The 26,388-nt window shown below is 41.6% G+C and overlaps 1 protein-coding gene across 1 annotated transcript in view; it reads left to right on the plus strand.

Annotated features, from left to right (window-relative positions):
- The window catches only part of LOC115459093 (mucin-5AC-like), a gene marked incomplete at its 5' end in the record, with an annotated part of 101,624 nt that overhangs the window by 23,164 nt on the left and 52,072 nt on the right, over positions 1 to 26,388 (plus strand). Inside the window, 23 exons of the mRNA XM_030188959.1 lie at positions 2,451 to 2,483; positions 7,016 to 7,048; positions 7,575 to 7,607; positions 8,183 to 8,215; positions 8,842 to 8,874; positions 9,266 to 9,298; positions 10,418 to 10,450; positions 11,954 to 11,986; positions 13,358 to 13,390; positions 13,759 to 13,788; positions 14,570 to 14,602; positions 17,287 to 17,319; positions 18,437 to 18,469; positions 19,024 to 19,056; positions 20,310 to 20,342; positions 21,052 to 21,084; positions 21,440 to 21,469; positions 22,525 to 22,554; positions 23,005 to 23,037; positions 23,406 to 23,438; positions 24,144 to 24,176; positions 24,617 to 24,649; positions 25,226 to 25,258. Coding sequence (XP_030044819.1) covers positions 2,451 to 2,483; positions 7,016 to 7,048; positions 7,575 to 7,607; positions 8,183 to 8,215; positions 8,842 to 8,874; positions 9,266 to 9,298; positions 10,418 to 10,450; positions 11,954 to 11,986; positions 13,358 to 13,390; positions 13,759 to 13,788; positions 14,570 to 14,602; positions 17,287 to 17,319; positions 18,437 to 18,469; positions 19,024 to 19,056; positions 20,310 to 20,342; positions 21,052 to 21,084; positions 21,440 to 21,469; positions 22,525 to 22,554; positions 23,005 to 23,037; positions 23,406 to 23,438; positions 24,144 to 24,176; positions 24,617 to 24,649; positions 25,226 to 25,258 — 750 coding nt within the window. The remainder of the gene's footprint in view (positions 1 to 2,450; positions 2,484 to 7,015; positions 7,049 to 7,574; positions 7,608 to 8,182; positions 8,216 to 8,841; positions 8,875 to 9,265; positions 9,299 to 10,417; positions 10,451 to 11,953; positions 11,987 to 13,357; positions 13,391 to 13,758; positions 13,789 to 14,569; positions 14,603 to 17,286; positions 17,320 to 18,436; positions 18,470 to 19,023; positions 19,057 to 20,309; positions 20,343 to 21,051; positions 21,085 to 21,439; positions 21,470 to 22,524; positions 22,555 to 23,004; positions 23,038 to 23,405; positions 23,439 to 24,143; positions 24,177 to 24,616; positions 24,650 to 25,225; positions 25,259 to 26,388) is intronic.

Consider the following 26,388-nt stretch of genomic DNA (forward strand, 5'->3'; position numbering starts at 1 on the left):
GACAGAGGTGCCTAGCGGATAAGAGAGATTCTGGATCAGGCGGAACTTTCCCTGCTCTTTTTTCGGAATTATCCCTATTGGAGATATTATCATGGGCGAGAATGGCGGGTCCGTAAACGGGCCCGCCATTCTACCCAGCGACAATTCTTTAGCTATCTTTTCTTCCGCTACCTGTGAATGCGTGTTAATGGAGGCTGCATTCTTCGGGCACGTGATGGACATGGGCTTGGGACCTCTATAAGGAATTACGTAACCTGAACTGAAACCTGAAGCTATGGCTTGCGCACTGGCCTTATCCGGGTAGTGTGATAACCACCACTCCATGGCCTCAAGCCTGATGGGGGATGGTGCCATTTGCGTCTGACCCGTGTCCTGACTGGGAGTTCTGTTGTCTCCTATTTTTTGTGCTCCTGCAGTATGTAGCTGGGTGGCCTCCCCCACAGTTTGTGCAAGCATGCCTGAATTTACAGGGATGCCACGTACACGTCCCACTATTAAATTGCCTGCATATTCTTTTTCCTGCCTGACCGCTATATTGGCGCTGCCCTGATGGAAATGCCTGAAAGGGCTGCCCCTGCCGATTCCCTGTGCTATCGGCCATATTGAAGCCCTTGTCTTGTGCAAAAGGTCTATTGACTGCCATCTCATCCATCCACAAGTCAAATACTCTGTGTTTCCATGAGATAGCGGGGTTTTCTGCCATACTCTTACGAAATTTAATATCATAATTGAGCCAAGCCCAACCCCCATAGCGCTTATGAGCTCTGTTAATGGTATCCATATATCGTACTAAGTATGGTCCCAATTCTGGCTCCCTCTCAATTATAACCGTCATAAATATGTGAAAAGCCGATAACCAATTGCTAATGGATTTATAATTTTTGGCTTTCTTTCCCTCTCCCATGGCGGGATAAGGCTGTCTTTCCCAAGGCTATTTTCTTCGTCGATATCCCGTAGCAACAGAGAAAAAATGTCTATAAACTCATTCCTCCAAATTTTCTCTTTCATAGCCTTGGGAACACAGGTGGAAAGGGTAAAGACCCCACATAAAGCATCACTGCTAGGATTGAATACTTGGCCTACCCCTTCATGTGGGACTATGGACTGTGCCCCAGACTCGGCGGCGCTCGGCGCGCTACCCATCGCTGGGTGCCCGCCCTGCTGCGCCCCAGACTCTGTGGCACCCAGGGCACCCGCTTGTCCACTCTGCACTGTTGCCGCAGGAACGACCAGTGCTGCCTCATAATCTTGTACAGCGTTTCTAATGACCTGTAAGAAGGCCGTGTGTTGGCTCTGTGCCATGTGTAGTACGGCGCTGTCCAGCGACTTACCCCCTGCAGGAATTTGCGGGGCATTCTGAATCGCCGCCGTCTGTGCTGGTGTCCGTGCCTGCATATGCTGCAACCTGGCATCTTGCAGCTGCGATGCCCGCTCCATATCAGCTCTGTCCTCAGTCGACTCCGGTACGCCCATGTCCCTCAATTGCTGCGTAACCGTGGACACGCCATGCTGTTCTATCTGCCTTCTGAGCTCGACCATCAAAGCATCCATGTCTGTTGCTGGTTGTGCTTGTGTTGCTGGCGCCTGCTGCGTAGTTCCTGATCGACTGCTCCGTCGCGGCATCGCTCGGCTCGCCTCTCCATCTCGCTCCTGGATAGCCTTGCTCTTCTTGTGCGATGCTGCCTTCGTGGCGGCTTTCCTCGCTGCCCCTTGCTTCTTGTCGCGTTGTGATGGCATAGTTGCTCGCTCACCACGTCGCGAATCGCGATGTCGGTACTCGTTGCCCGCCTAGAGGAGCGACGACGGGTTTTTTCCAGGCACGCTTGCGCTGCTCCCTGCCTGCCTCGACCTTGTCTACCCACGCGGCGACGGGGGATCAAAAGGAACACAGCGGTACTCTCCGATGGATCAAGGTAAGAACGCTGCTGTCTCCTTGCTGTCCCTGCTGTCTCCTTGCTGTCCCGAATGGAAAGGAAATTCCCCTTTCCTTCCCTTCCTTTAACTTTTCTTTTCTCTCTGCCCCTCCCCTCCCCTTCCCTGCTTTAACCCTTTGCCTGCCTATCTCTACCTTTCTATCCTCACTGCACCCTCCTCCCGCCTCCCTCCTCCCTCCCCCACGTCGCAGGCCATCGGCCCGGTTGTGCCCAGCCTCCCTTTAGGAGGTGTGGCTGGGTTCTTTCTGTAGAGGAAGGAAGTGGTGCAATTATGAGTCATCAGTTGCTTCTTTCATGTACTCTTTTCTTATCCTTACTGATTTTCTTAAATTACAAATTCTTTGCTTCAGGTTTACATAAAATTGTGATATTCATTAATAATTTTAATTCTTAATGCTTTCCCAGATAGGGAATTTACAATATATTATTTTTTCTATTTGTAAAAAAAATAATTATAGTAAAAACAAAAGATCTTTTGAGAATAAATTCTAAATAAAACATATCTGGTTCTTTTAGGACCAAGCACCACTGCAGGATCTACAACAACAGGTAATATCGGTAACTTTCTTTCTTTAAAATTTGTTCTCTTTTCTCTTTCTGGAGAGGATGTGGTGAAATTATGAGTCATCAGATGCATCCTCCATGCACTCATTTCTTTTTTTTACAGATTTCCTTAAATTACAAATTGTTTGCTTTAGGTTTACAAACGATTGTGATATTCATTAAAAATTTTGCTCCATTATGATTTCCTAGATAGAGAATGTACACTTTATTATTTTCTTATTTGTGAAAAAAATATTATACAGTGAAACCTTGGTTTTCATTGACTTTGGATTTCGTCGGTTTCAGTTATCGTCGATTGTTTTTGCGAAATGTTTGTCTCGGTTTTCGTCGATCGCCTCGGATTTCATCGGCGTGCCCACACAGCTAATCTTGCGTTCTCATGTGTCAGTCTTCTTGGGCGTTCTTCTGGGGCGTTGTTTCCGGTTGTGGGATCACACTGCTGCTGTTTTCGGACTCAAATTTTGTCGTTCTGCCACAACTAACTGCTGCTGCTGGTTGAGTGCCTGTATCAAAGTCCCTGCAGGTTTTCGGACCCAAATTTCGTCGTTTTGCCACACTACTGCTGCTGCTGGTTGAGTGCCATGTTAAATGTTCATTTATTCTCAACGCAGGCATTCGGCACACACTCAGACCTACCATCCCATGCCCCCCAATACTACACTGTACACCATGGCTTCGTTCCATTTGGAATTTATTTGGCCGCAGCTGGAACATTGAACATTACAAATTAAACGCAGTACATTACAACTTCCAATATACATTGTGTTACATTTCTACCCGGGTACACAGCTCAACTCTTAACATAGTTTCATCTTCTGAGCCACAGGTCCAGCCCTCACATGCCCCTGTGGCTCCCGTTGTTACTTGGGCGCCTCCCGTTGAAGGAGGCACCTACCACATCACATTACCAGGCTACGCTCTAGGCCTCCTGGCCATCTAAGCCAGGAGACAAACTGTGCCCCCGTTGGTTGCTTGCTTGGAAGCCCAACATTAATATCAACTTTATAACTTTATAACTTTCCACAACAATTGCTAATGCCGCCGTAGTTTCCACACTACTTGTAACTGTTAGCTGTGAAGCTGCTGTGTACCCATTGCTGTCTGTGTGTAACCATTGTAGCTTAAGGCCACTGACCACGGTAGCGAAACCTCGTTTGACGTGGGACCCCATAAATCCTGGCTGTGGCCCTAGCCTAATGTTATGGCCTGTATGTAGTCTTGGATATTGGAATTAAAAATATCTAGCCCAATGTCTGACAAATGTACGCCATCGGCCCGGTATAAGCCAGCATATGACTCTGTCAGCAGGTCGTGCAATATGGTATGGCCCTTTAACGGTGCCATGAACCTTGCCATCCACCTATTAATTTTCTTCCTGGTGTTCTCCACTGCCGTATGTGATCGCTCCCCTCTCCAAACTTTTCTGGGAATGAGGTTGACCAGGCCAAACGCGAGCGCGGCAACCAACATGCTAGCTGTAACATATCGTGCTGTATATTTTTCACTAGCAACACGCTATTCACCAACGCCAAATCATTCCCTTTGAGATGAACTATTATCGCATTTGGCACGGGTGTGGACTGTAATGCCCACAGCACAGTGGGTATGAGCTGTACCCAAGTCATCCCTCTCTTACCTAACCATGTTATGGCTACCCTGTCAGCCTGGAAGCCCAAGTTCTCCCCTTCCGGTCTCATCACTGCCCTTCTATGCGCCCAGTGCACATAGGCGTGACCTCATATCCAAATCCGCAGCTGTTCACTCCGGCTCCCTGCAACAAATGTAAGAGGAAGTGACAAGTTAGTAGTTGCAAGCGGATAATGTTGACCCCTCCAAGTTAGTAGTTGCAAACGGGTAATGTTGACCCCTCCAAGGGACTCGGTAGGTAATTAGTGTGCCCAGCATCAGTTCCCAAATGTCGGGGGGGGGGGGGGGGGGGCAAATTTCCAGACCGAGTCCGGAATCATGGTTGGTGCTGCCTCCGCCCCGGGTGCCCGGGATCTGAATTCTGCAAACTTGAAACGAGACAGTGCGTCGGCTATGACATTTTCGTTGCCTGGTATGTGCTTGGCCCTAAGCCAAACATTGTGCTGGAGACATTGGAAGACGATCTCTCTAAGCAAGTTAATTGTGGGAAGTGTATGAGCAGACAGCCGATTAAGGGATTCCACTACTGCCATATTGTCTGAGTTAAAGATAATAGTTTTATTCGCTAGGGCCTGACCCTATATGTGCAATGCGGCCATTATCGGGAATAGTTCCAAGAACGTGATGTCATGCGTGGTCCCTGCTGTAACCCACGCGTGGGGCCAACGGGCTGTGCACCACGCTCCCTGGAAATAAATCCCGAAGCCGTCCCCTCCAGCTGCGTCAGTAAAGAACTGTAGAGCATCCGCAGTAGTGGGGAAATCGTGCCAGAAGGAAATGCCGTTAAACCGTGTTAGGAAGTTACTCCACACGTCTAAATCTAGCTGAACGTCAAGTGTGATCCTGATATGCAAGTGTGCTTTTGTCAACCCTGCCGTTGCTAGAGCCAGTTTCCTTGCGAATATGCACCCCATGGGGATAACCCTAGTAGCAAAGCTTAGTAAACCGAGGAGTTCCTGCACCTGCTTCAGTGTAGCTTTCTTACAGTGTTGCATGGCAGTCACTGCTCTGCTCAGCCTATCAATTTTGTCTAGCGGCAGCCTGGAACATTGATTAATCACATCTAGTTCAATACCTAAAAAGGTGATGGTCTGATTGGGGCCTACTGTTTTTCCCTCTGCTAATGGGAGGCCAAAGCTGTGAGCCACGCGAGTGAAGGCATCTAAGACCTCGGTGCACGCCGTGGCGTCCCTGCCAATGAAAAGAAAGTCATCCAAGTAGTGTACTAGCGCTCCTGTGTGTGCTAATTGTTCTACCACCCAATGGACAAAGGTGCTGAACTGCTCGAAGTATGCGCAGGAGATCGCACAGCCCATAAGGACGCATTTGTCGAAAAAGAATTGCTCTTGGAACCTAAAATCTAATAAGTGGAATGGCTGCGGGTGTACAGGTAACAGTTGAAAAGCTGATTCTACATCCGCTTTCGCTAAATGTGCCTGGATGCCATGACTCCGGATTAACTTAATGGCGTGATCCACAGATGCGTACTGTACTGTACAGTTAGCCGGGTCAATATAATCGTTAACTGAGGTTCCCGTGGGGTAAGACAAATTATGGATCAGTCGAAACTTGCCCGGCTCCTTCTTTGGTATAACGCCAATCGGAGACACTGTCATATATGTGAATGGCGGGTCGGTGAATGGTCCCGCTATTCTGCCTAACACCATGGTAGCATCGCCTCAAGCTTAATTGGGGGTGGGGGCCAGTTCCCTCAAGACCCTGTCCTGTGTGCATGGCCTGCTGTCTCCCATCCCTGGGGAGTCTGCATTGCACGGATGCATGTCTGCCCCCACACGCCGAGCAGGCGTGTCGGAACTTACATGGGTGCCAGGTGCAATGGCCGTTTACAACCACCACGCATGTACCATTCCCCCGTAGGCGCGGGCAAGGATGGCCATTATTGCAGCGCTCGGTGCTCCCTTAAACTTTGGGATGGCCAGCCAACATGCTCACTTGCCCTTCCAAAACCATGTTGACGCGTCCTGGCACTATCCTGCAGGCTCTGCTAATGCAGGATAGTGTGGCCGGCCAATTGCTAAGGCGACTAAACCTAATTTGTGCGGCCAGCCAAAAGGAAGGCTTTTGTGCCGCCGTTAATGCGGTATGCGCGGCTTATATGGATCACATTTTTGGCCCCTTTTTCTGGCGGCTAAACCGCCATACACGTCCGCACTCCAGGTGCGGGCGACCGACGGTGGCTGTATGGGCGACGTAAGGGGGTGGCTTGTACAGTCTTTGTTTTTCCCCTTTGTAGCATTATTAATAGTCGGCCTTTAAGGGCGGCTAACCCGCCGTGGACGGCCTTTAAAGGCGGCTAACCCGCCGTAGAGGCAGGAGAAGAGCGAAAGGTAAGATCGACATACCGTTATAACGTTGGTTGTGTTGCTCCTGATGTAGCTTGGACTGCTGTGCCGTGCTATTTTCTGAATCGACCAAAAGGGAAGGATTCCAACACGTTTGCACTGGAAAATTCAGGAGCTGCTAGCCAACGCTGCTCTTCTCCTGCCTCCAGATTCAAAATGCTTCCCTCGTGTCTCTCTTTGTTCTCATTTCACCTCACTTCCTCCTCCCTATCCCCTCCCCCCCACCCCTGTCGTTGCCTCACTTCCTCCTCCCCTTTCTCCTCCCTCCCCCCTCCCTTGTCTTCGCTGGCCTTCAGCCCTGTTGTAGTCGGCACCCCTTAATGTAGAGCCTGGTTCTATACACTAGTCTTTTTTATTCATTTAAAAGAAAAATTGCTTGTTGCCTCGGTTTTTGTCGGTTTCAGTTTTCGTCGATAGTTTTCGGATGAATTATCGACGAAAACCGAGGTTTCACTGTAGTATAAACAAAAGAATAAATTCTAATTAAAACATATCTGGTTCTTTTAGGACCAAGCACAACTGCAGGATCTACAACAACAGGTAATATTAAACAACTTATTTTTAAAACTCTGTTCTCTTTCCTCTTAATGTGCCCCATAGTTGAAATTCTGAGAAAATGGACAATTTTTCTTTGCTGATTTCTAAACCTGATTGATGTCTTAAAAAGAAAAAAGTATTCTTCAGTTTTCTAGATAATTGTGAAAGTCATTAAAAATTCACTCTATAATGCTTTGTAGGATAGAGCAATTACTATCCATCATTTTACTAATGTTTGAGTAAAATTCAGAATGATTTCTATAGACCGTTACAATTTATTAAATAGTTCTTCATAGTTTATTTGTAATATATATATATATATATATATTTTTTTTTTTTAACAAATAAACTATGAAGAACTATTTAATGAATAGGGGTCTATAGAAATCATTCTGAATTTTACTCAAACATTAGTAAAAAAAAAAATATATATATATATATATATATATAATTATTATTATTATTATTTTTGTACAGACAAAGATCTTTTTGGAATAAATCCTAATTAACTCATCTCTGATTCTTTTAGGACCAAGTACTACTGCAGTATCCACAACAACAGGTAATATTAAGCAACTTCTAATTTCTAAAACTCTGCTCTCTTTCCTCTTAATGTGCCCCGTAGTTGAAATTCTGAGACACTGGACAATTTTTCTTTGCTGATTTCTAAACCTGATTAATTTCTTTAAAAAAATTATTATTCAGTTTTATAGATAATTGTGAAAGTAATTAAAAATTCACTCTATAATGCTTTGTAGGATAGAGAAATTACCGTCCATCATTTTCCTAATGTCTCAGTAAAATTCAGAATGAGTTCTATAGACCCTTACTATTCATTAAATAGTACTTCATAGTTTATATGTAAAAAAAAAAAGAAATTAAATACTATTATTATTATTCTAAAGACAAAGATATTTTGGAATAAATTCTAATTAACACATCTCTGAGACACTGGTAGTCCCGGAAGAGCGAGTGGTATGCCCAAGTAGGGCTTACCGCTGCTTTGTAAAAGGCCCCATAGATCCTTCTTAAACACTAAATAGTTCTTCATATTTATTGGCAAAAAACGTTTTGATATTAAAGGCAAAATATTGTTTTAGTATAAATTTTTAATTACAGCCTTTCTGGTTCTTTCAGGACCAAGTACCACTGCATGGTCTACAACAACAGGTAATATTAAACTTTATTAATTATTAAAATCTGTCTTGTTTCTCTGAATATAGCCCAAGTGGTGCAATCAAGAGGCACCAGGTTTTCATTAACTGCTTACTAACCCTAATTGATGTTTGTAGTGTAAGGAAGTGCTTGCTTCTTGTTTACATGTGCTTTTAATATTCATTAAAAATTCACACAATTAATCTTTTCATGACAGAGGATTACTACCCAAAAATCTTACAAATATAAATATAATATATTTATATAAATTAGCTATATTTTGTAAGCCGCATTGAGCCTGCTGACAAGTGGGAAAGCGTGGGTTACAAATGTTACAATACAATACAGTACAATATTGATTGAAATGTATAATGATTTTGAAGGATCTCTACTAATATTATTCAGTTTTTCATTGTTTGCTTCTGTAAAGCCTAAATACGTTTTCATAGTTTATTTGTGAAAAACTTAATTATAGTAAAGACATCTCCCCGTTTACTAAAGCTTAGCTCAAGTTATCTGCAGCAGGGTCCATTTTAATACTATGGTCCCTGCTGCAGATAACTCAAGCTAAGCTTTAGCAAACAGGGGGGAAAAGGTCTTTTTGAAATAAATTCAAATGAACACATCTCTGGTTCTTTTAGGATCAAGTACCACTGCAGGATCCACAACAACAGGTAATATTAAGCAACTTCTAATTTCTAAAACTGCTCTCTTTCCTCTTAATGTGCCCCGTAGTTGAAATTCTGAGACACTGGACAATTTTTCTTTGCTGATTTCTAAACCTGATTAATTTCTTTCAAAAAATTATTATTCAGTTTTATAGATAATTGTGAAAGTAATTAAAAATTCACTCTATAATGCTTTGTAGGATAGAGAAATTACTGTCCATTTTCCTAATGTCTCAGTAAAATTCAGAATGAGTTCTATAGACCCTTACTATTCATTAAATAGTAAATCATAGTTTATATGTAAAAAAAAAAAAAGAAATTAAATATTATTATTATTATTCTAAAGACAAAGATATTTTGGAATAAATTCTAATTAACACATCTCTGGTTCTTTTAGGACCAAGTACCACTGCTGTATCCACAACAACAGGTAATATTAAGCAACATCTAATTTCTAAAACTCTGCTCTCTTTGCTCTTAATGTGCCCCGCAGTTGAAATTCTGAGACACTGGACAATTTTTCTTTGCTGATTTCTAAACCTGATTGATTTGTTAATAAATTTAGGGCATAAGTATCTACATGTGCCAAAATCGACTTACCACAGTGTGGCTCTTATGGTAATTTAATTTTGGCGTGTGTATTATATGTGCGTCTGAAAAATAATTTTTACTTTCAGGCGCACATAGTAGAAGCATGCCAAGTGGCATATGACACGCGTAGGTCCTTACTGCCCAAATTCTTTACTGGTAGGTCTACTAAGCCATACTGTAGGCGCACTATTTAGTGCACGTTAAAAATTAGCGCATTCTAATCTCTAGTATTAGTGCGCACTAAGTTTTAGTTGTTTTGAGGACACTGTTTATACTCTAAAGAAATGATTGCTTATTTTCTACATATGATCTTAATATCCATTCACTTAATCAATTTTTTCAAGATAGAATATTACTATGCAAATAAATTACAAATATTCGAGTGTAATTTAGAATGATTAGAATGGATATTTTGGTAAACTTCATTAAGGAGTTCTTTTACTAAGTCATGCTAAAATGTGGCTGGTGCTGTTGTCATCATGTTGGTTTCCCATGCACTGTGGCTACTTTTAGTGTGGCAGCAAAATGACTGCATTTCCATATTTTGATTTAATGCTTTCACTCTAATTTCCCAATTAATATGTAGCCATTGCCATGGGACCCTTATCAACATCTACTTTGCAGTTGCTGAGGGCTCCCATGCTAACCCTGCGGTATTTGGGCAGTGTGCAGCAACTGGTGCAAGGCACACCTACTCTCTGCCTTTAGTCACCCCTCCAGTGCTGAAATATAAAAAATACTGAAGGACACCTCAGCTCATCCTATGGCACTCTTTTTTTCAATGTGGTAGGCACACGCTAGTGCTTAGCAGGGGTTAGTGGCACTCTCCCCCCCCCCCCTAGTTTTGAGTGAAAACATTAAATAGTTGTTCTTATTTTATTTGCTAAAAACTTTATTGTAGCAAAGACAAAATATCTTTCTGGAATAAATTCTAATTATAATATCTCTGTTTTTTTAGGACCAAGTACAACTGCATGGTCTACAACAACAGGTAATATTAAGCATTATTAAATATTAAAATCTATCTACTTTCCTCTGAATGTAGCCCAAGTGGTTCAATCATGAGGCATCAGTTTTTCATTTAGCAATTACTAACCCTATCCATGGCATTCACATGTGATCATCCCAAAAACATAACTCAACCATGCGCTGAGGGGGTCTTTTACTATGCTGCCGTAGCATTTTTAGCTCACAGTGCTAAAACTGTGCCAAAACATTTCATAGGACCCCACAGTCATTCACAAAGGAAAAACATTCAACATAAAGGAACCTTTCACATGCTCATCTTCCAATGTGGTATATATCATTCAGTGTAAAAAATGTAACGAAGGATGCTATATTGGAGAAACAGGCCAGATGCTTAAGACAAGATTCAATTTACATAGACACAACATGAAGAAAGCTGGTGCCAGTCAGGTTCCTACCCCTGTTGGCCAGCACTTTACAGGACCAGGACATTGCACCAGTGATTTCACAGTAAGAATCCTGAAAGGTAACTTTAAAACAATACAGGAGCGCAAGACCTTTGACGTCAGAATGATTGAATATTTTGACACCCAACAGACAGGACTTAACAAGGACCTGGGTTTTCTAGCCCATTATAAACCATAAAGTTGTATTTCTCTGTTTATCACCCTCCTCTCACCTACCCACACCCATCCTGTTAGACTATGAATGAAATGAAATGCTTTGATGTCCCCATGCATACCTCCTACCCATCCCCACCCTGCTAGACTGTCATTGAAATGCTTGGATGTTTCACATATATTCTGATTATACCATATTATGAAGGAAATCTCCTTCTCACTCTTCTATCAACATCGACAATCACAATAGTGAAGGAGATTATGGAAATTCACTTATATATTCTATCAGCTAACACATTTGCTTATTTCTGATCTGACGAAGAAGGGCAACCTTCGAAAGCTAATCAAGAAATGTGTTGTTATGTCCAATAAAAAAGGTATCATCTTATTTTCTTTTCCATGTTTTATTTTGTTTGATTTCTATTGCTAACCTAGCTCACAGTAGAAATCAACTGGCGGTAAACGCCAAGATGTTCCTTATATTCCCATGTGCATCTTGGCACTTACCACCATTCAGAGATTTCTTACCACATGGCCATTTTGTTTTTGGGGCTTTTTACCCGCTGCATTAAAAAGGGCCCTGGAGCATGGGAAAAATGGTCCCTGCTGCTTCCGCAGGGCCCTTTTTCCTGCAGCTTGGTAAAAGAACCCCTTAGGACCAAGTACCATTGCAGGATCCACAACAACAAGTAATATTAAATGCTGTCTTACCTCCGAATGTAGCCCAAGTGGTGCAATCATGAGGCACCAGTTTTTCATTTACTGATTTCTTGCCCTAATAGATGTTTGTAGTATAAGGAAGTGCTTCTCCTTGTTTACATGTGAGTTTAATATCCATTAAAATTTCACTCAATGAATTAAGGACCTTTTATAATACATTCTAATTAAAGCATCTCTGGTTCTATTAGGATCAAGTACCACTGGAGGATTTACAGTAACAGGTAATGTTAAACACCTTCTATTTAAAATTTACTCTCTTTCCTCTGAATGTAGCCCAAGTGGTGAAATTAGGGGGCACTGCTTTTGAACCCTAGTTGATTTTCTTTATATCAAGAAGTGTTTGCTTCTTGTTTCCATGTGATTTAAATGCCATTAAAAATTACTCAATAAAGCTTTTCTTGATTGAGAAAATTGGAACTGACCATTACTAAACATTACGTGGAGGGGCATAATTGAACGGAAACGCCTATCTCCATGGGCGTTTATCTCCAAGAATGGGTCCGTGAAGGGGCGGACCGAACCTTATTTTCAAAAAAGATGAATGTCTATCTTTAGTTTCGAAAATACGGTTTGTGCCAGGCAAATGCTTTGGATGTGGGCGTTTTTTGAGCTGGGCGTTTTCGTTTTTCAGTGATAACTGAAACCGAAGTGGACCAGCTCAAAACCGACCAAATCCAAGGCTTTGGGTCGTGGGAGGGGCCAGGATGCGTAGTGCACTGGTCCCCCTCACATGCCAGGACACCAACCGGGCACCCTATGGGGCACTTTTAAAAAATAGAAAAAAACATTAAATTACATCCCAGGTGCACAGCTCCCTTACCCAAAACCCAGTCCCCACAACTCTACACCATTACCATAGCACTTAATGGTGAAAGGGGGCACCTAGATGTGGGTACAGTGGGTTTTGGGGGGGGGTTACACGGCTCCCATTTACCACCACAACTGTAACAGGTAGGGGGGGTGGGCCTGGGTCCACCTGCCTGAAGTCCACTGCACCCACTAAAAACTGCTCCAGGGACCTGCATACTGCTGTGATGGAGCTGGGGATGACATTTGAGGCTGGCATACAGGCTGGCAAAAATTTTTTTTAAGTTCTTGTTTTTGTGGTGGGAGTGGGTTAGTGACCACTGGGGGAGTCAGGGGAGGTCATCCCGATTCCCTCCGGTGGTCATCTGGTCATTTAGGGCACTTTTTGGGGACCTGTTCATGATAAAAAGGGTCCAGAAAAAGTGACCTAAATTCTTGGTAAAAACGCCTTTCTTTTTCGATTATTGGCCGAGCGCGCCCATCTCTGTTCAGCCGATAACCACGCCCCAGTCCCGCCTTCACCACGCCTCAGACACGCCCCCATCAACTTTATTTGTTCCCGCAACTGAGTGCAGTTGAAGACGCCCAAAATCGCCTTTCGATTGTACCAATTTGGGCACCCATGCAAGAAAAACGCCCATCTCCCGATTTGGTTCGAAATATGGGCGTCTTTCGAAAATAAGCTGGATAGTTCTTCAATTTTTGTTTGGGAAAATTCTAATTTTTGAAAACACAAATGATCTTTTTGGATTAAAATGTATCTAAAACATCTCTGGTTCTTTTAGGAGCAACTACTTCTGTAGGATCTACAACAACAGGTACTGATAAACCTCTTGTGTTTTAAAAATATGTTGTTGTTTTTTTTACAGCTGAATGAAGCATAATTGTTTAAATTATCAGGCACCAGATGATTCTTCATTTATTGGTTTAATAGAATAAATTGCTTTACATGTACATGTGATTATAATATTCAATATTAACTCATTCTATAAAATGTATTGTGATAGAGAATGAGCCACAAATGATATTACTAATATTAAAGTCCTATACAGAATGATTAGAACAGATCCTTGCTAATCATTACCTTGTTGTTGATTAGTTTTTTGTTTGGGAAAAGCCTAGTCTTTCTAAAGCAAAAGGATCTTTATGTAATAAATTCTAACTTAAACGTCTCTGGTTCTTTTAGGACCAAGTACTACTTCAGGATCTACAACAGGTAATGTTCTGCTCTCTTTCCTCTGGATGAAGATCAAATGTAGAAAATTTGAGGTACCAGATAGTTTTTCATTCTTGTTTACATGTGATATTAACATCCATTTATAATTCAGTCAATGAATCTTTTCCTGATGGATTGTTAAAACCCTATGAAATTACAAACATTTAAATGAAATTTAGAATAGTTAGAACTGATCCCTACTAATATTACGTAGGGGCCCTTTTACAAAGCGGCAGTAAGTCCAACGCAAGCTTACCACTCGCTAAAAAGAAGTACCGCTGGGCAACCGCAACCGCCCAGTGGTAGTTCCCACCTCCAGCACACCATCATATCCAGCTCGACAAAAAATGTTTATTTTTGTAGTGCCAGTGTGTACCCGGTGGTAATTGGGCAGTGCTGCATGCTGTCCGGTTACCACTGGGTTAGCGTGGAGGCCCTTACCGCCACCTCAATGAGTTGCAGCAAGGGCTCCCCCCGAAATGGCCATGCTGCAAGTGTTTCACTTGCTGCACGGCCATTTCCTGAAGAAAAGAAAGACCTACCTTTTACCCGCTGCAGTAAAACAGGGCCTCAGTATACATCAAAGACATGCAATGACGCCAGCGCAGGCCCCCTTTTGTCGCAGCTTGGTGAAAGGGGCTCTTAGTTTTTCATAGTTTGCTAGTGAAAAGGGTCCTGTTTACTAAGCTGCTTTGTAGGCATGCAAACCTTTAGCCCTAAATTGTGTAAAGGGAATGAATCTATTAGTCATAAATGGTAAATAAAACATCTATTTTTTTAGGACCAAGTACCACTTCAGGATCTGCAACAACAGGTAATATTGAACAACTTATTTTTAACAATTCTGTTCTCTTTCCTCTAAATGGAGTCTAAGTGGTGAAATTATCAAGCATCAACCAATTATTGAGGGGCCCTTTTACTAAGCCGCGTGGAGGGGCATAATTGAACAAAAACGTCTATCTCCATGGGCGTTTATCTCCGAGAACCGGTCCGTGAAGGGGTGGACCGAACCGTATTTTCGAAAAAAATAGACGTCCATGTTTTATTCGACAATTTGTGAGCTGGGCGTTTTTGTTTTTCAGCGATAATGGAAAATGAAAGCGCCCAGCTCAAAAACGAATAAATCCAAGGCATTTGTTCGTGGGAGGGGCCAGGATTTGTAGTGCACTGGTCCCCCTCACATGCCAGGACACCATCCGGGCACCCTAGGGGGCACTTTTACAAAGACAAAAAAAAAAAGGTAAAAGAGCTCCCAGGTGCATAGCACCCTTCCCTTGTGTGTTGAGCCCCCCAAATCCCCCTCAAAACCCACTGCCCACAAGTCTACACCATTACTATAGCCCTAAGGGGTGAAGGGGGGCACCTACATGTGGGTACCGTGGGTTTGGGGGGGGTTGGACGACTAAGCATTAAGCAGCACAATTGTAACAGGTAGGGGGGGATGGGCCTGGGTCCACCTGCCTGAAGTCCACTGCACCCCCTAACAACTGCTCCAGGGACCTGCATACTGCTGCCAGGGAGGTGGGTATGACATTTGAGGGTGAAAATAAAAAGTTGTGAAACATAATTTTTTGTGGTGGGAGGGGGTTAGTGGCCACTGGGGGAGTGAGGGGAGGTCATCCCCGATTCCCTCTGGTGGTAATCTGGTCATTTAGGGCACTTTTTGGGGCCTTATTCGTGAAAAAACAGGGTCCAGGAAAAGTGCCCTAAATTCTAGCTACAAACGCATACTTTTTGTCCATTATCGGCGAAAGGCGCCCATCTCTCCTCGGCCGATAACCACGCCCCAGTTCCACCTTCGCCATGCCTCCGACACGCCCCTGTCAACTTTGTACGCTTCCGCGACGGAGTGCAGTTGAAAACGTCCAAAATCGGCTTTCCATTATACCGATTTATTCGTTTTTGTGAGATAAACGTCTATCTCCCGATTTGGGTCGAAATCTAGGCGTTTTTCTCTTTCAATTATAAGGTGGATAGGCACCTACACGTGCCCAATGTGTTCCAATTCAGAATTACCGCCCAGCTACCGCATGGCCCGTGCTGTAATTTCATTTTTTATGCATGTCCACTATGCAGAAAATCGGGTGGTAACTCCAACTTGACGCATGTAGGTGATTACCGCACAGTTAACGCAAAAGACCTTACCGCTGTCAATGGCGGTAAGGTCTCAGACCCAAAATAGATGTCAATTTTTACAGGCGAGCTGAAAAAAATGGATCTGCGCATGCCCAAAACCCACACCTACATTACCACAGGCCATTTTTCAGCGCTCCTTAGTAAAAGGACCCCTGTATGTAATTTTAATATCCATTTAAATCACTCTATAAAAATTTTCTTGATAGAGAACTAACACTAAGGCACTCATTTTTGAAAGAGAAAAATGTCTAAAAAGTGGCATAAAAGCAGCATTTGGATATTTTTCTCACAAAAAAGTCCAAATTTGTATATTTGAAACCTGTTTTTTTACATATTTTTCTATGCTGTTCATCTGTAGTGCATCCAAATCTCATGGGTGCATGTCAGGGCACGGTGAGGGCAGGATTTGGGTGTTCCTAGGACTTTTTCAGCCATAATGGTGCAAAACAAAATCGTTCAGGACTGAAACATGTTTTCAGTTACACCTGTTTTTATAACGAATAAGGCACAAAAAGGTGCCCTAAATGACCAGATGACCACTGGAGGGAATCAGAGATGACCTCCCCTTCCTTCCCCAGTGGTCACTGACACCATCCCACCCCCCAAAAATTTGATTAAAATCATTACTTACCAGCCTGTATGCCAGCCTCAGATGTATTACTCAGTTCCATTACAGCAGCATGCAGGTCTTTGGAGTAGTCTAGTGGTGGGTGCAGTGCACTGCAGACAGATGGACATAGGTTTATATGTCCTCCTACCTGTTACACTTGTGGTGGAAACTGTGAGCCCTCCAAATCTCACCAGAAACCCATTGTACCCACATAGAGGTGCCCCCTTTGCCTATAAGGGCTATTGTGGTACGTTTTGGAGGGCTCAACAGACAAGATAAGGGAACAATGGTGAGATGTGTATCTGGGAGCATTTATAAGTAGTCCACTCCAGTGCCCACAAGGGTGCCTCATTGCTCTCCTGCGATGTTTGGGGGACCAGTCTAGTAAAAATGCTGCCCCCTCCTACATCCCAATAGGATGATTTTTTATGTTTATCATATGGACCTTTTTTTGAAAAAAATGTACACAGTACGAAACCTTGTTTGAAATAGTAGTTTTGAAAAAAAGAAAGCCATTTTTCTTTTTTTTGAAAAGGGCCTTCTTTTCTATTCAGATTTTGGACGTTTTGTGCAAAACGTCCAAAGTCAGACTTATACGTCATATCGAAAAACCTCACCAAATAATTTTACTGAGTGAAATTCAGAAAATATTACATAGTTCTTTGTTTTTTTATTTGGGAAAAGCATAATCTTTAAAAAGATAAATGATCTTTTGGAATAAAATATATCTAAAATATTTCTGGTTCTCTTAGGATCAACTACTCCTGTAGGATCTACAACAACAGGTAATATTAAAACCTTTCTTTTTTCAACATCTGTTCTCTTTCAACTGAATGTAGCCAAAACATTGAAATTATCAGGCACCAAAGAGTTCTTTATTAATTGGTTTTATAGCATAAAGAAATGCTTGATCATGTGTACATATGATCTCAATGTCCATTATTAAATCATTTTATAAAACTTTTCTTGATAGGATAGTAGCAACAAATAATGGGCCCTGTTCACTAATGAAGAAAAGGCTAGACGAATTTCATATTTAATATAAAAAGTTTATTTACAATTCTACCGGGTACCTTCAATGGAGGTATCCAGGAAGCATATCTAGACAAAGCAGAATGCTTAATACATATTCCTTTCATCCTGCTTAAATACTGTTTTTCCCTGCTCTTTTTTCTAACATCACGTGCAGGCTATATCATACCATAAATCCTTTAACTTAAAGCAGAACATATGCCGCATCTGCTTCCCATTATTGCTCACTTTTCTTTTCTCTTACAGACACTCAGGCGCCTTGCCCTTGCCCGTTCTGCAGCACTCTCGCTCAAGACATGGGGGGGAGGTTGCATTAATCAATCACTGTCAGCACTTCCTGCTGCTGTGAACTTTTTTCAACTCTTTATATTTCTTACACTAAGCCACACTGGAGGCGCACAAACATTTTAGCGCGCGCTAACATTAGAGACCCCCATAGGAATATAATGGGTGTCTCTGTCGTTAGTGCGTGCTAATTTTTAGGTCTTGTTCAGAATGTTTAAAATACATCCTTGATAATGATTACCTATGCTCTTCTCCTGCTTCCAAATTCAAAAGGACTTCCTGTGCAGTTCAAATTCCTCTCTCCTCCTCCCTTGCTCCTCCCCTTTTTTCCTGCCCCCTCCCCTTGCTACCCCTTGTTTCCCTCCCACTACTACCTCTGCTCTCTAGCTAGGCCCTCCCCGTACCCTCCCCCACACTTCTGTCTTTGCTGGCCTTCAGCCCGGTTGTGGTCGGCCCCCTTTAATGGGTGTGCCTGGTTCTTTCTTGATTTTTTAATTTTTTTTCTTTTGGGAAGAGACTAATCTTTCTAAAGAGAATGGGTCTTTTTGTAATAAATTCTAATTTAAACATCTCTGGTTCTTTTAGGACCAAGTACCACTGCAGGATCTACAACAACAGGTAATATTAAACATTTTCTTTCTTTAAAATCTGTCCTCTTACCTCAGAATGAAGCCCAAGTGATGCAATGATCAGGATCCAGCTTTTCATTTGTACCCTGTGCTTTCCCACTCATTGCAGCTTAGGTACTTATTTGTACCTGGGGCAATGGAAAGTCAAGTGACTTGCCCAGAGTCACAAGGAGCTGCCTGTGCCTGCAGTGGGAATTGAACCCAGTTCCCCAGGACCAAAGTCCCCCACTCTGACCACTAGGCCACTCCTCCACTCCAATTTACTGATTTCTAACCCTAATTGATGTTTGTTATATAAGGAAGTGCTTGCTTCTTGTTCACTTGTGAGTTCAATATCCATTTAAAATTCACTTAACCTTTTCATGATAGAATATTACTACTGCAAAACATTATAAACATTTAGGTGAAATTTAGAATGATTAGAATGGATCCCTACTAATATTATTTAGTTTTTCATACTTTGCATGTGAAAAGCCTACATTGTATAAAGGAAATGAGTGTATTAGTTATAAATATTAAATAAAACATCTCTGGTTTTCCTAGGAACAAGTGCCACTGCAGGATCTACAACAACAGGTAATATTAAACACCCTCCTTCTTTAAAATCACATCTCTTTCTTCTGAATATTACTCAGCTTGTCAAATTATGAGGCACTAGCTTTTCATTTACTGATTTCTATCCCTAATTGATGTTTGTAGTATAAGAAAGTGCTTGTTTCTTGTTTACATGAGATTTTCAATATCTAACAAATATTCACGCGGGGGTCCTTTTGCTAAGCTGCAGTGAAAGGGGACCTGCACTAGTGTCAGTGTTAGTTGTTGATGCTCACTGAGGCCCCCTTTTACTGCAGTGGTTAAAAGGCTGCCTTTTTTTCTCGTAAAGAAATGGCCTGGAAAGTGAACCACGGCCATTTCGGAGGGACCACTTACCGCCACTCATTGAGGTGGCAGTAAGGGCCAGGGCAGGGGTGACAGGGGAGATTGCACAGGGCTTCACGTTCCTAGAGGCCCCACATCTCTGGCATGTCTGTCCTCCTGTCTCGGAACACCTCTCTGCTCCATAACTTAATGAGCATCCACATTTCAGTAGAGAGCATCAGGCAGCGGCAGCGATTTTCATATCCTGTCAGCTGCCAAGCCCAGAGCCTCCTCTCTGCTACGTCACACCCCCTTTTGATGTAACTTCCTGCTTCTGCAAGGGCAGGATGTAGCAGCGAGAAAGCTCTGGTCTTGACAACTGAAGGGATATGAAACTTGCTGTCACTGTCTGCCGCTCTCTACTGAAACGTGGTGGATGCATATCAAGGTATGGGGTGAGGTGGCTTATGGTGGCGGGCACGGGTGGATGGACACGGGCAGAGGGGGCCCACGGATCTGGTCTGCACAGGGCCCTGCAATTACTAAGACCAGCCCTGGTAAGGGCTCCCGCACAAACCCTACGGTAACGGGACAGTGCTTTACTGCCGGGTATGCACCATCACTACAAAAATAGAAAATATTTTTGTAGTGCCGGAAATGGCTTGTGTTGGGGGTAGGAACTACCACTGAGCTCATGCGGAAGCCCGGCGGCAGTCATGAGTTGGCGTGCAGCAAGCCCATTGCCGCGCGTCAACTCTTTAGTATAAGGGCCCCTCAATGAATCTCCTCATGATAGAGTACTAAGAAAAAAAAATTACAAATGTTTTAGTGAAAGTTAGAATGATTAGAACAGATTCTTACTAAATATCACATTAGTTTTGCATATTTTGCTTGGAAAAACGCATAAACATAGTAAAGAGAAAGGACCTTTTTATAATACATTGTAATTAAAACATCTCTGGTTCATTTAGGGCCAAGTACCACTGCATGGTCTTCAACAACAGGTAATATTGAACAATTTATGTTTTTAGGGCCTGTTTTACAAAGTGGCGGTAAGCCCAACGCGGGCTTAGTTTGCTAAACAAAAAGTACTGCCAGCGCACCGTCATATATTTTGTTGCGCCAGGGTGTACCGGCGGTAATCGGGCAGTGCTGCATGCTGCCCAGTTGCCGCCGGGTTAGCACAGGAGCCCTTACCACCATGGCCATTTCCTGCAGAATAGAAGGACTACCCTTTTACCAGCTGCGGTAAAAGGGGGCCTCGGCGCATGTTCAAAACATGCGCTGACGCCAGTGCAGGCCCCCTTGTGCCGCAGCTTAGTAAAAGGGGCCCTAAAATTCTTCTATTTTTCCTCTGAATGTAGCTGAAGTGGTGAAATTAGGAGGCACCAGATAGATCTTCTTTAACTGCTTTTGAGCCCTGGTTGATTTTCTTCATCTAAGGAAGTACTTGCTTCTTGTTTCCAAGTGATTTAAATATCCATTAAAAACTCACTCCATAAAGCTTTTCTTGATTAAAAAAAAAGACTAACACCCAATAAATTTACTATTTCAAATACAATTCAAAAAATTAGTACTGACCCTTCTGAAACATTACATATTTCTTTTTTTTTGTTTGTTTGTTTGATTGTTTGCTTGAAAAAAGTGTAATCTTTAAAAAAACAAACAATCTTTTGGAATAAAATATATCTAAAACATCTCTGATTCTCTTAGGATCAACTACTCCTGTAGGATCTACAACAACAGGTAATATTAAAACCCTTCTTTTTTCAACATCTGTTCTCTTTCAGCTGAATGTAGCCAAAGCATTTCAGTTATCAGACACTAGATAATTGTTAATTTATTGGTGTTGTAGCTTGCTTCATGTGTACATGTGATTTTAATATCTAGTATGAAATCATTCTATAAAACGTATCTTGATATAAAAGTAACAACAAATAATATTAATAATATTTAAGTCCTCTTCAGAATAATTAGAACAGATTCTTGCCAATCATTACCTTGTTCTTAATTAGTTTTTTGTTGGGAAAAGCTGAATCTTTCTAAAGCAAAAGGATCTTTATGTAATAAATTCTAACTTAAACGTCTCTGGTTCTTTTAGGACCAAGTACTACTTCAGGATCTACAGCAGGTAATGTTCAATCTTGCTCTTTTAAAAAATTCTGCTCTTTTTCCTCTGGATTTAGACCAAATGTAGAAATTTAGATATTTTGAGGTACCAGATAGTTTTTCATTTTTGTTTATATATGATATTAATATCCATTAAAAATGCAGTCAATGAATCTTTTCCTGATGGATTGTTAAAATCTACTACTACTACTACTACTATTATTTAGCATTTCTATAGCGCTACAAGGCGTACTAATATCTGAGTAAAATTTAGTATGGTTAGAATAGATCCCTACTAATATTAATTTATTTTTTCATAGTTTGCTTATTGTAAGCCACATTGAGCCTGCAAATAGGTGGGAAAATGTTGGATATAAATGCAGCAAAATAAATAAATGAATAAAAGTCTAAAGGCCCTGTTTACTAAGGTGCGCTAGCATTTTTAACGCATGCTAAAAATGAGCTCACACTAACACTAGAGACACCCATATATTCCTATGGGTGTCTCTAGTGTTTTTGCATTCTAATTGTAGCACACACTAAAATTGTTAGCACACTTAGGGACCCTTTAACTAAAGCTCATAGGTGCCTACGTGCGTATAACATGTGTCAAATTATAACTACCACCCGATTACTGCATGCCCCTGGTGGTAATTTTAATTTTGACTTGTGTCCAAAACACATGTCAGAAAATAATTTCTATTTTCTACCGTATGGAGCTAACCGGGCGGTATTCAGCAGTGTACACACGTTGACAATTACCTCCTGGTTAACATATGAGACCTTACCGCTAAGTCAATGGGTGGCAGTATGGTCTCAGGCCCAAAATAGATGTACGCCAATTTTTATTTTGCCGCATGACCATTTTCAGCCACAAAAAGTCCTTTTTTGCAGGCGCACTGAAAAATGGACCTGCGCGCATCTAATACACGTGCCTACACCAGCACAGGCCATTTTTCGGCGTGCCTTAGTAAAAGGGCTCCCTATAGTGCAGCTTAGTAAACAAGGCCTTAAATTGTAGAAAGGGAATGAATCTATTAGTCATAATTGGTATATAAAACATCTGTGTTTTCGTAGGACCAAGTACCGCTGCAGTATCTACAACAGGTAATATTGAACAACTTCATTAAAAAAATTCTGTTCTCTTTCTTCTGAATGTAGTCTAAGTGGTGACGTTAGTAAGTACCAGCTAGTTCCTGCATGTGATTTTAATATCCATAAAAATCACTCTATAAAAATGTTCTTGATAGAGAACTAACACCAAATAATATCACTATTTGAGTGAAATTCAGACTGCTGGTACTGACCCTTCCTAAACATTACATAGGGCCTCTTTTATTAAGTCGCACAAGGGGTTCCCGTGCGGCAATGCTAACGAATGCATTCAATGCATTCAAAGTCAATGGGTTTTCGGCATTACCGCAGCAGGAACCGCTAGCATGATTTGATAAAAGAAGCCCATAGTTCTTTATTTTTTCTTTGGGAAAAGCATAATCTTTGAAAAGATAAATGATCTTTTGAAATAAAATATCTCTAAAACATCTCTGGTTCTCTTAGGATCAACTACTCCTGTAGGATCTACAACAACAGGTAATGCTAAAACCCTTCTTTTCTTCAACATCTGTTCTCTTTCAGCTGAATGTAGCCAAAGCACTGAAAATTACCAGGCACCAGAGAATTCTTAACTTATTGGTTTCGTAGCATAAGAAATGCTTGATCATGTGTATATGTGATTTTAATATCCATTCTTAATCATTCTTTAAACCTTTTCCTGATAGAGTAGTAACTGTGAATAATGATACTAATATTTAAGTCTTATTCAGAATGTTTAAAACAGATCCTTGCTAAATATTACCTGGTTTGTGATTTTTTTGGTTTGTTTTAGAAAAGCCTAATCTAAGAGAATGGCTCTTTCTGTAATAAATTCTAACTTAAATGTTTACCTCTGGTTCTTTTAGGACCAAGCACCACTTCAGGATCTACAACAACAGGTAATATTAAACGCCTTTTTTCTTTAAAATCTGTCTTCTTACCTTAGAATGTAGTCCAAGTAGTGTAATCAAGAGGCACCAGTTTTTCATTTACTGATTTCTAACCCTAATTGATGTTTGTTGCATAAGGAAGTGTTTGCTTCTTGTTTATATGTGATTTTTATATCCATTAAAAATTCAATAATGAATCTTTTCATGCTAGAGTATTACTACCCAAACAAATTACAAACATTTAGGTGAAATTTAAAATAATTAGAATGGATCTCTACTAATATTATTTACCTCCCTGTTTACTTAGTCTTGCTAGCGGCCGCCTCACAGCAATGCCAACACAGCACATCCAAAGTGAATGGTCTGTGTTGGCATTAGTGCACAGCAGCCGCTAATGCAGTTGTTCCCAAGCCTGGCCCTGGAGGCACCCCAGCCAGTCACGTTTTCAGGATACCCACAATGAATATTCATCAGAGAGTTTTGCATGCACTGCCTCCACCTCATGCAAATCTATCTCGTGAATATTCATTGTGGATATCCTGAAATCCTGACTGGCTGGGGTGCTTTCAGGATAGGTTTGGGAACCACTGTTCTAGTGTAACTTAGTATACAGGGAGGTTAGTTTTTCGTACTTTGCATATGTTAAGCCTACATTGTGTAAGGAGAATGGATCTATTAGTCATGTGTTAAATAAAACATCTCTGGTTTTCTTAGGACCAACTTCCACTGTAGGATCTACAACAACAGGTAACATTAAACAATCTTGTTCTTTAAAATCACATCTCTTCTGAATATCGCCCAAGTGGTGAAATTGTGAAGCACTAGCTTTTCATGGAAATACTTGCTTCTTTTTTACATGTGATTTCAATATCTAACAAATATTCACTCAATGAATCTATTAATGATAGCGTGTTAAGAAAAAAATTACAAATATTGTAGTGAAATTTAGAATGATTAGAACAGATCCTTGCTAAACATCAATTTTCCTCCCCCCCCCCCCCCCCCCCCCCCGTTGACAAAGCCATGCTAGCGGCTGCCGCACATTAATTACTAAGCAGTAGCCGCTAGCTCGGCGTTGCATAAGTGAGGGTTAGTTTTGCATATGTTGCTTGGAAAAACCTAAACTGTGTAAAGAGAAAGGATCTTTTTATGATAAATTCTAATTAAAACATCTCTGGTTCATTTAGGACCAAGTACCACTGCATGGTCTTCAACAACAGGTAATATTAAACTTTATGTATCAACATTTTTATTGGAGTCATTTCAATTCTGTCACAATTAGACTAATTACATACAGCAGTTAAAGAAACAGTTATACAATTTTCTTTCCATACTCCCCCAACTTTATTCCTCCCCCCCCCCCCCCCCCCAGGTTATTTCAACCTCCCAGCTTCAATACCAACTCCCACCTTAATATATGTACCTGCTCATCCTCGGCTGAACTCCTGTATTAAACCTCCTTTAATTATTTTAACAACATCTTCCCCTTCCTCCCAACCCTTCTCCAATGGTCAACGAGCAACAGGTTAATATTTTAATTCTAACAGAACAATACCTGCCCACAAATCATATCACACCAGGTAATATTAAACTTTATTAAATATTAAAACTGGTCTTGTGTCCTCTGAATGTAGCCCAAGTGGTACAAATAGGAGGCACCAGTTTTTCATTTACTGCTTACTAACCCTAATTGATGTTTGTACTATAAGGAAGTGCTTGATTCATGTTTACATTATAGTAAAGACAAAAGACATTTTTGGAATAAATTCTAATTAACACATATATGGTTCTTTTAGGATCAAGTACAACTGCAGGATCTACAACAACAGGTAATATTGAAAAACTTTAATTCTTCTTTCTTTGCTCTAAATGTAGCCCAAGAAGTGTAGTCAGGGGGCACCAGTTAGTTTGTTATTTACTGCTTTTGACCCCTGGTTGATTTTCTTCTTATAAGGAAGTGCTTGCTTCTTTTATCCAAGTGTCCTGTTTATTAAGGCGCACTAGCGTTTTTACTACGTGCTACAAATTAGCATTTGCTAACTGTGTAGATGCCCGTAGAAATATTATGGGCACGCACTAAGGGGGTTGTTTACTAAAGCTTAGCTCGAGTTATCTGCAGCAGGGCCCATAGGAATAAAATGGGCCCTGCTGCAGATAACTCGAGCTAAGCTTTAGTAAACAACACCCTAAAAACGCTAATGCACCTTTAGCGTGGCTTAGAGGGGCATAATCAAACGGCGCTGGCGAAATTGATCGCCGGCGATCTATTTTGGCGGCGCCGCAACAGCTGGCCGGAACCGTATTATCGAAAAAGATGGCTGGCCAACTTTTGTTTCGATAATACGGTTGGGTCCGGCCAAATGCCACAGATCACCGGGTTTGAGATGGCCGACTTTGTTTTTCAGCGAAAATGGAAACTGGAACCGGCCATCTCAAACCCGGCCAAATCCAAGGCATTTGGCCGTGGGAGGGGCCAGCATTCGTAGTGCACTGGTACTTCTGGATGTTTAGATCTTGCTGATCAGTTATGTTATGACTTACTTGTTCAGGAGTGCTGTATTTTGTGATATTGTTTTGAGAAATGTCCAAGAAATACTTTATACATATGAAAAAAGTTCCTGCCATGCATTTTCCCTTGATGACCGTCCCTGACGTGCACTTCCCTTAATAGCCGTCTTTCTCTCTGAAAGTGCACTTCTCTTAATGGCCGTCTTTCTCCCTGAACAGGGAAATCAAAAGTTTTTGCATACTGCTTTTTTTGTAGTAACAGTGGGATTTGAACCAGCCACCTCTGCATTACAAGACCAGTGATATAACCACTTGGCCACAGCTCCACTTACTTGGGTGTCCCTCCCTTTTGATTATACCCATCCAGGTCTCTCTCAGCCACTCACAGACAGCTTAACGCGCTGTGATTGGCTGAGAGAGACCTGAAGGGGTATAATCAAAAGGGAGGGAC

This window comes from Microcaecilia unicolor, unplaced genomic scaffold, assembly GCF_901765095.1.
Source record: "Microcaecilia unicolor unplaced genomic scaffold, aMicUni1.1, whole genome shotgun sequence".
NCBI lineage: Eukaryota > Metazoa > Chordata > Amphibia > Gymnophiona > Siphonopidae > Microcaecilia > Microcaecilia unicolor.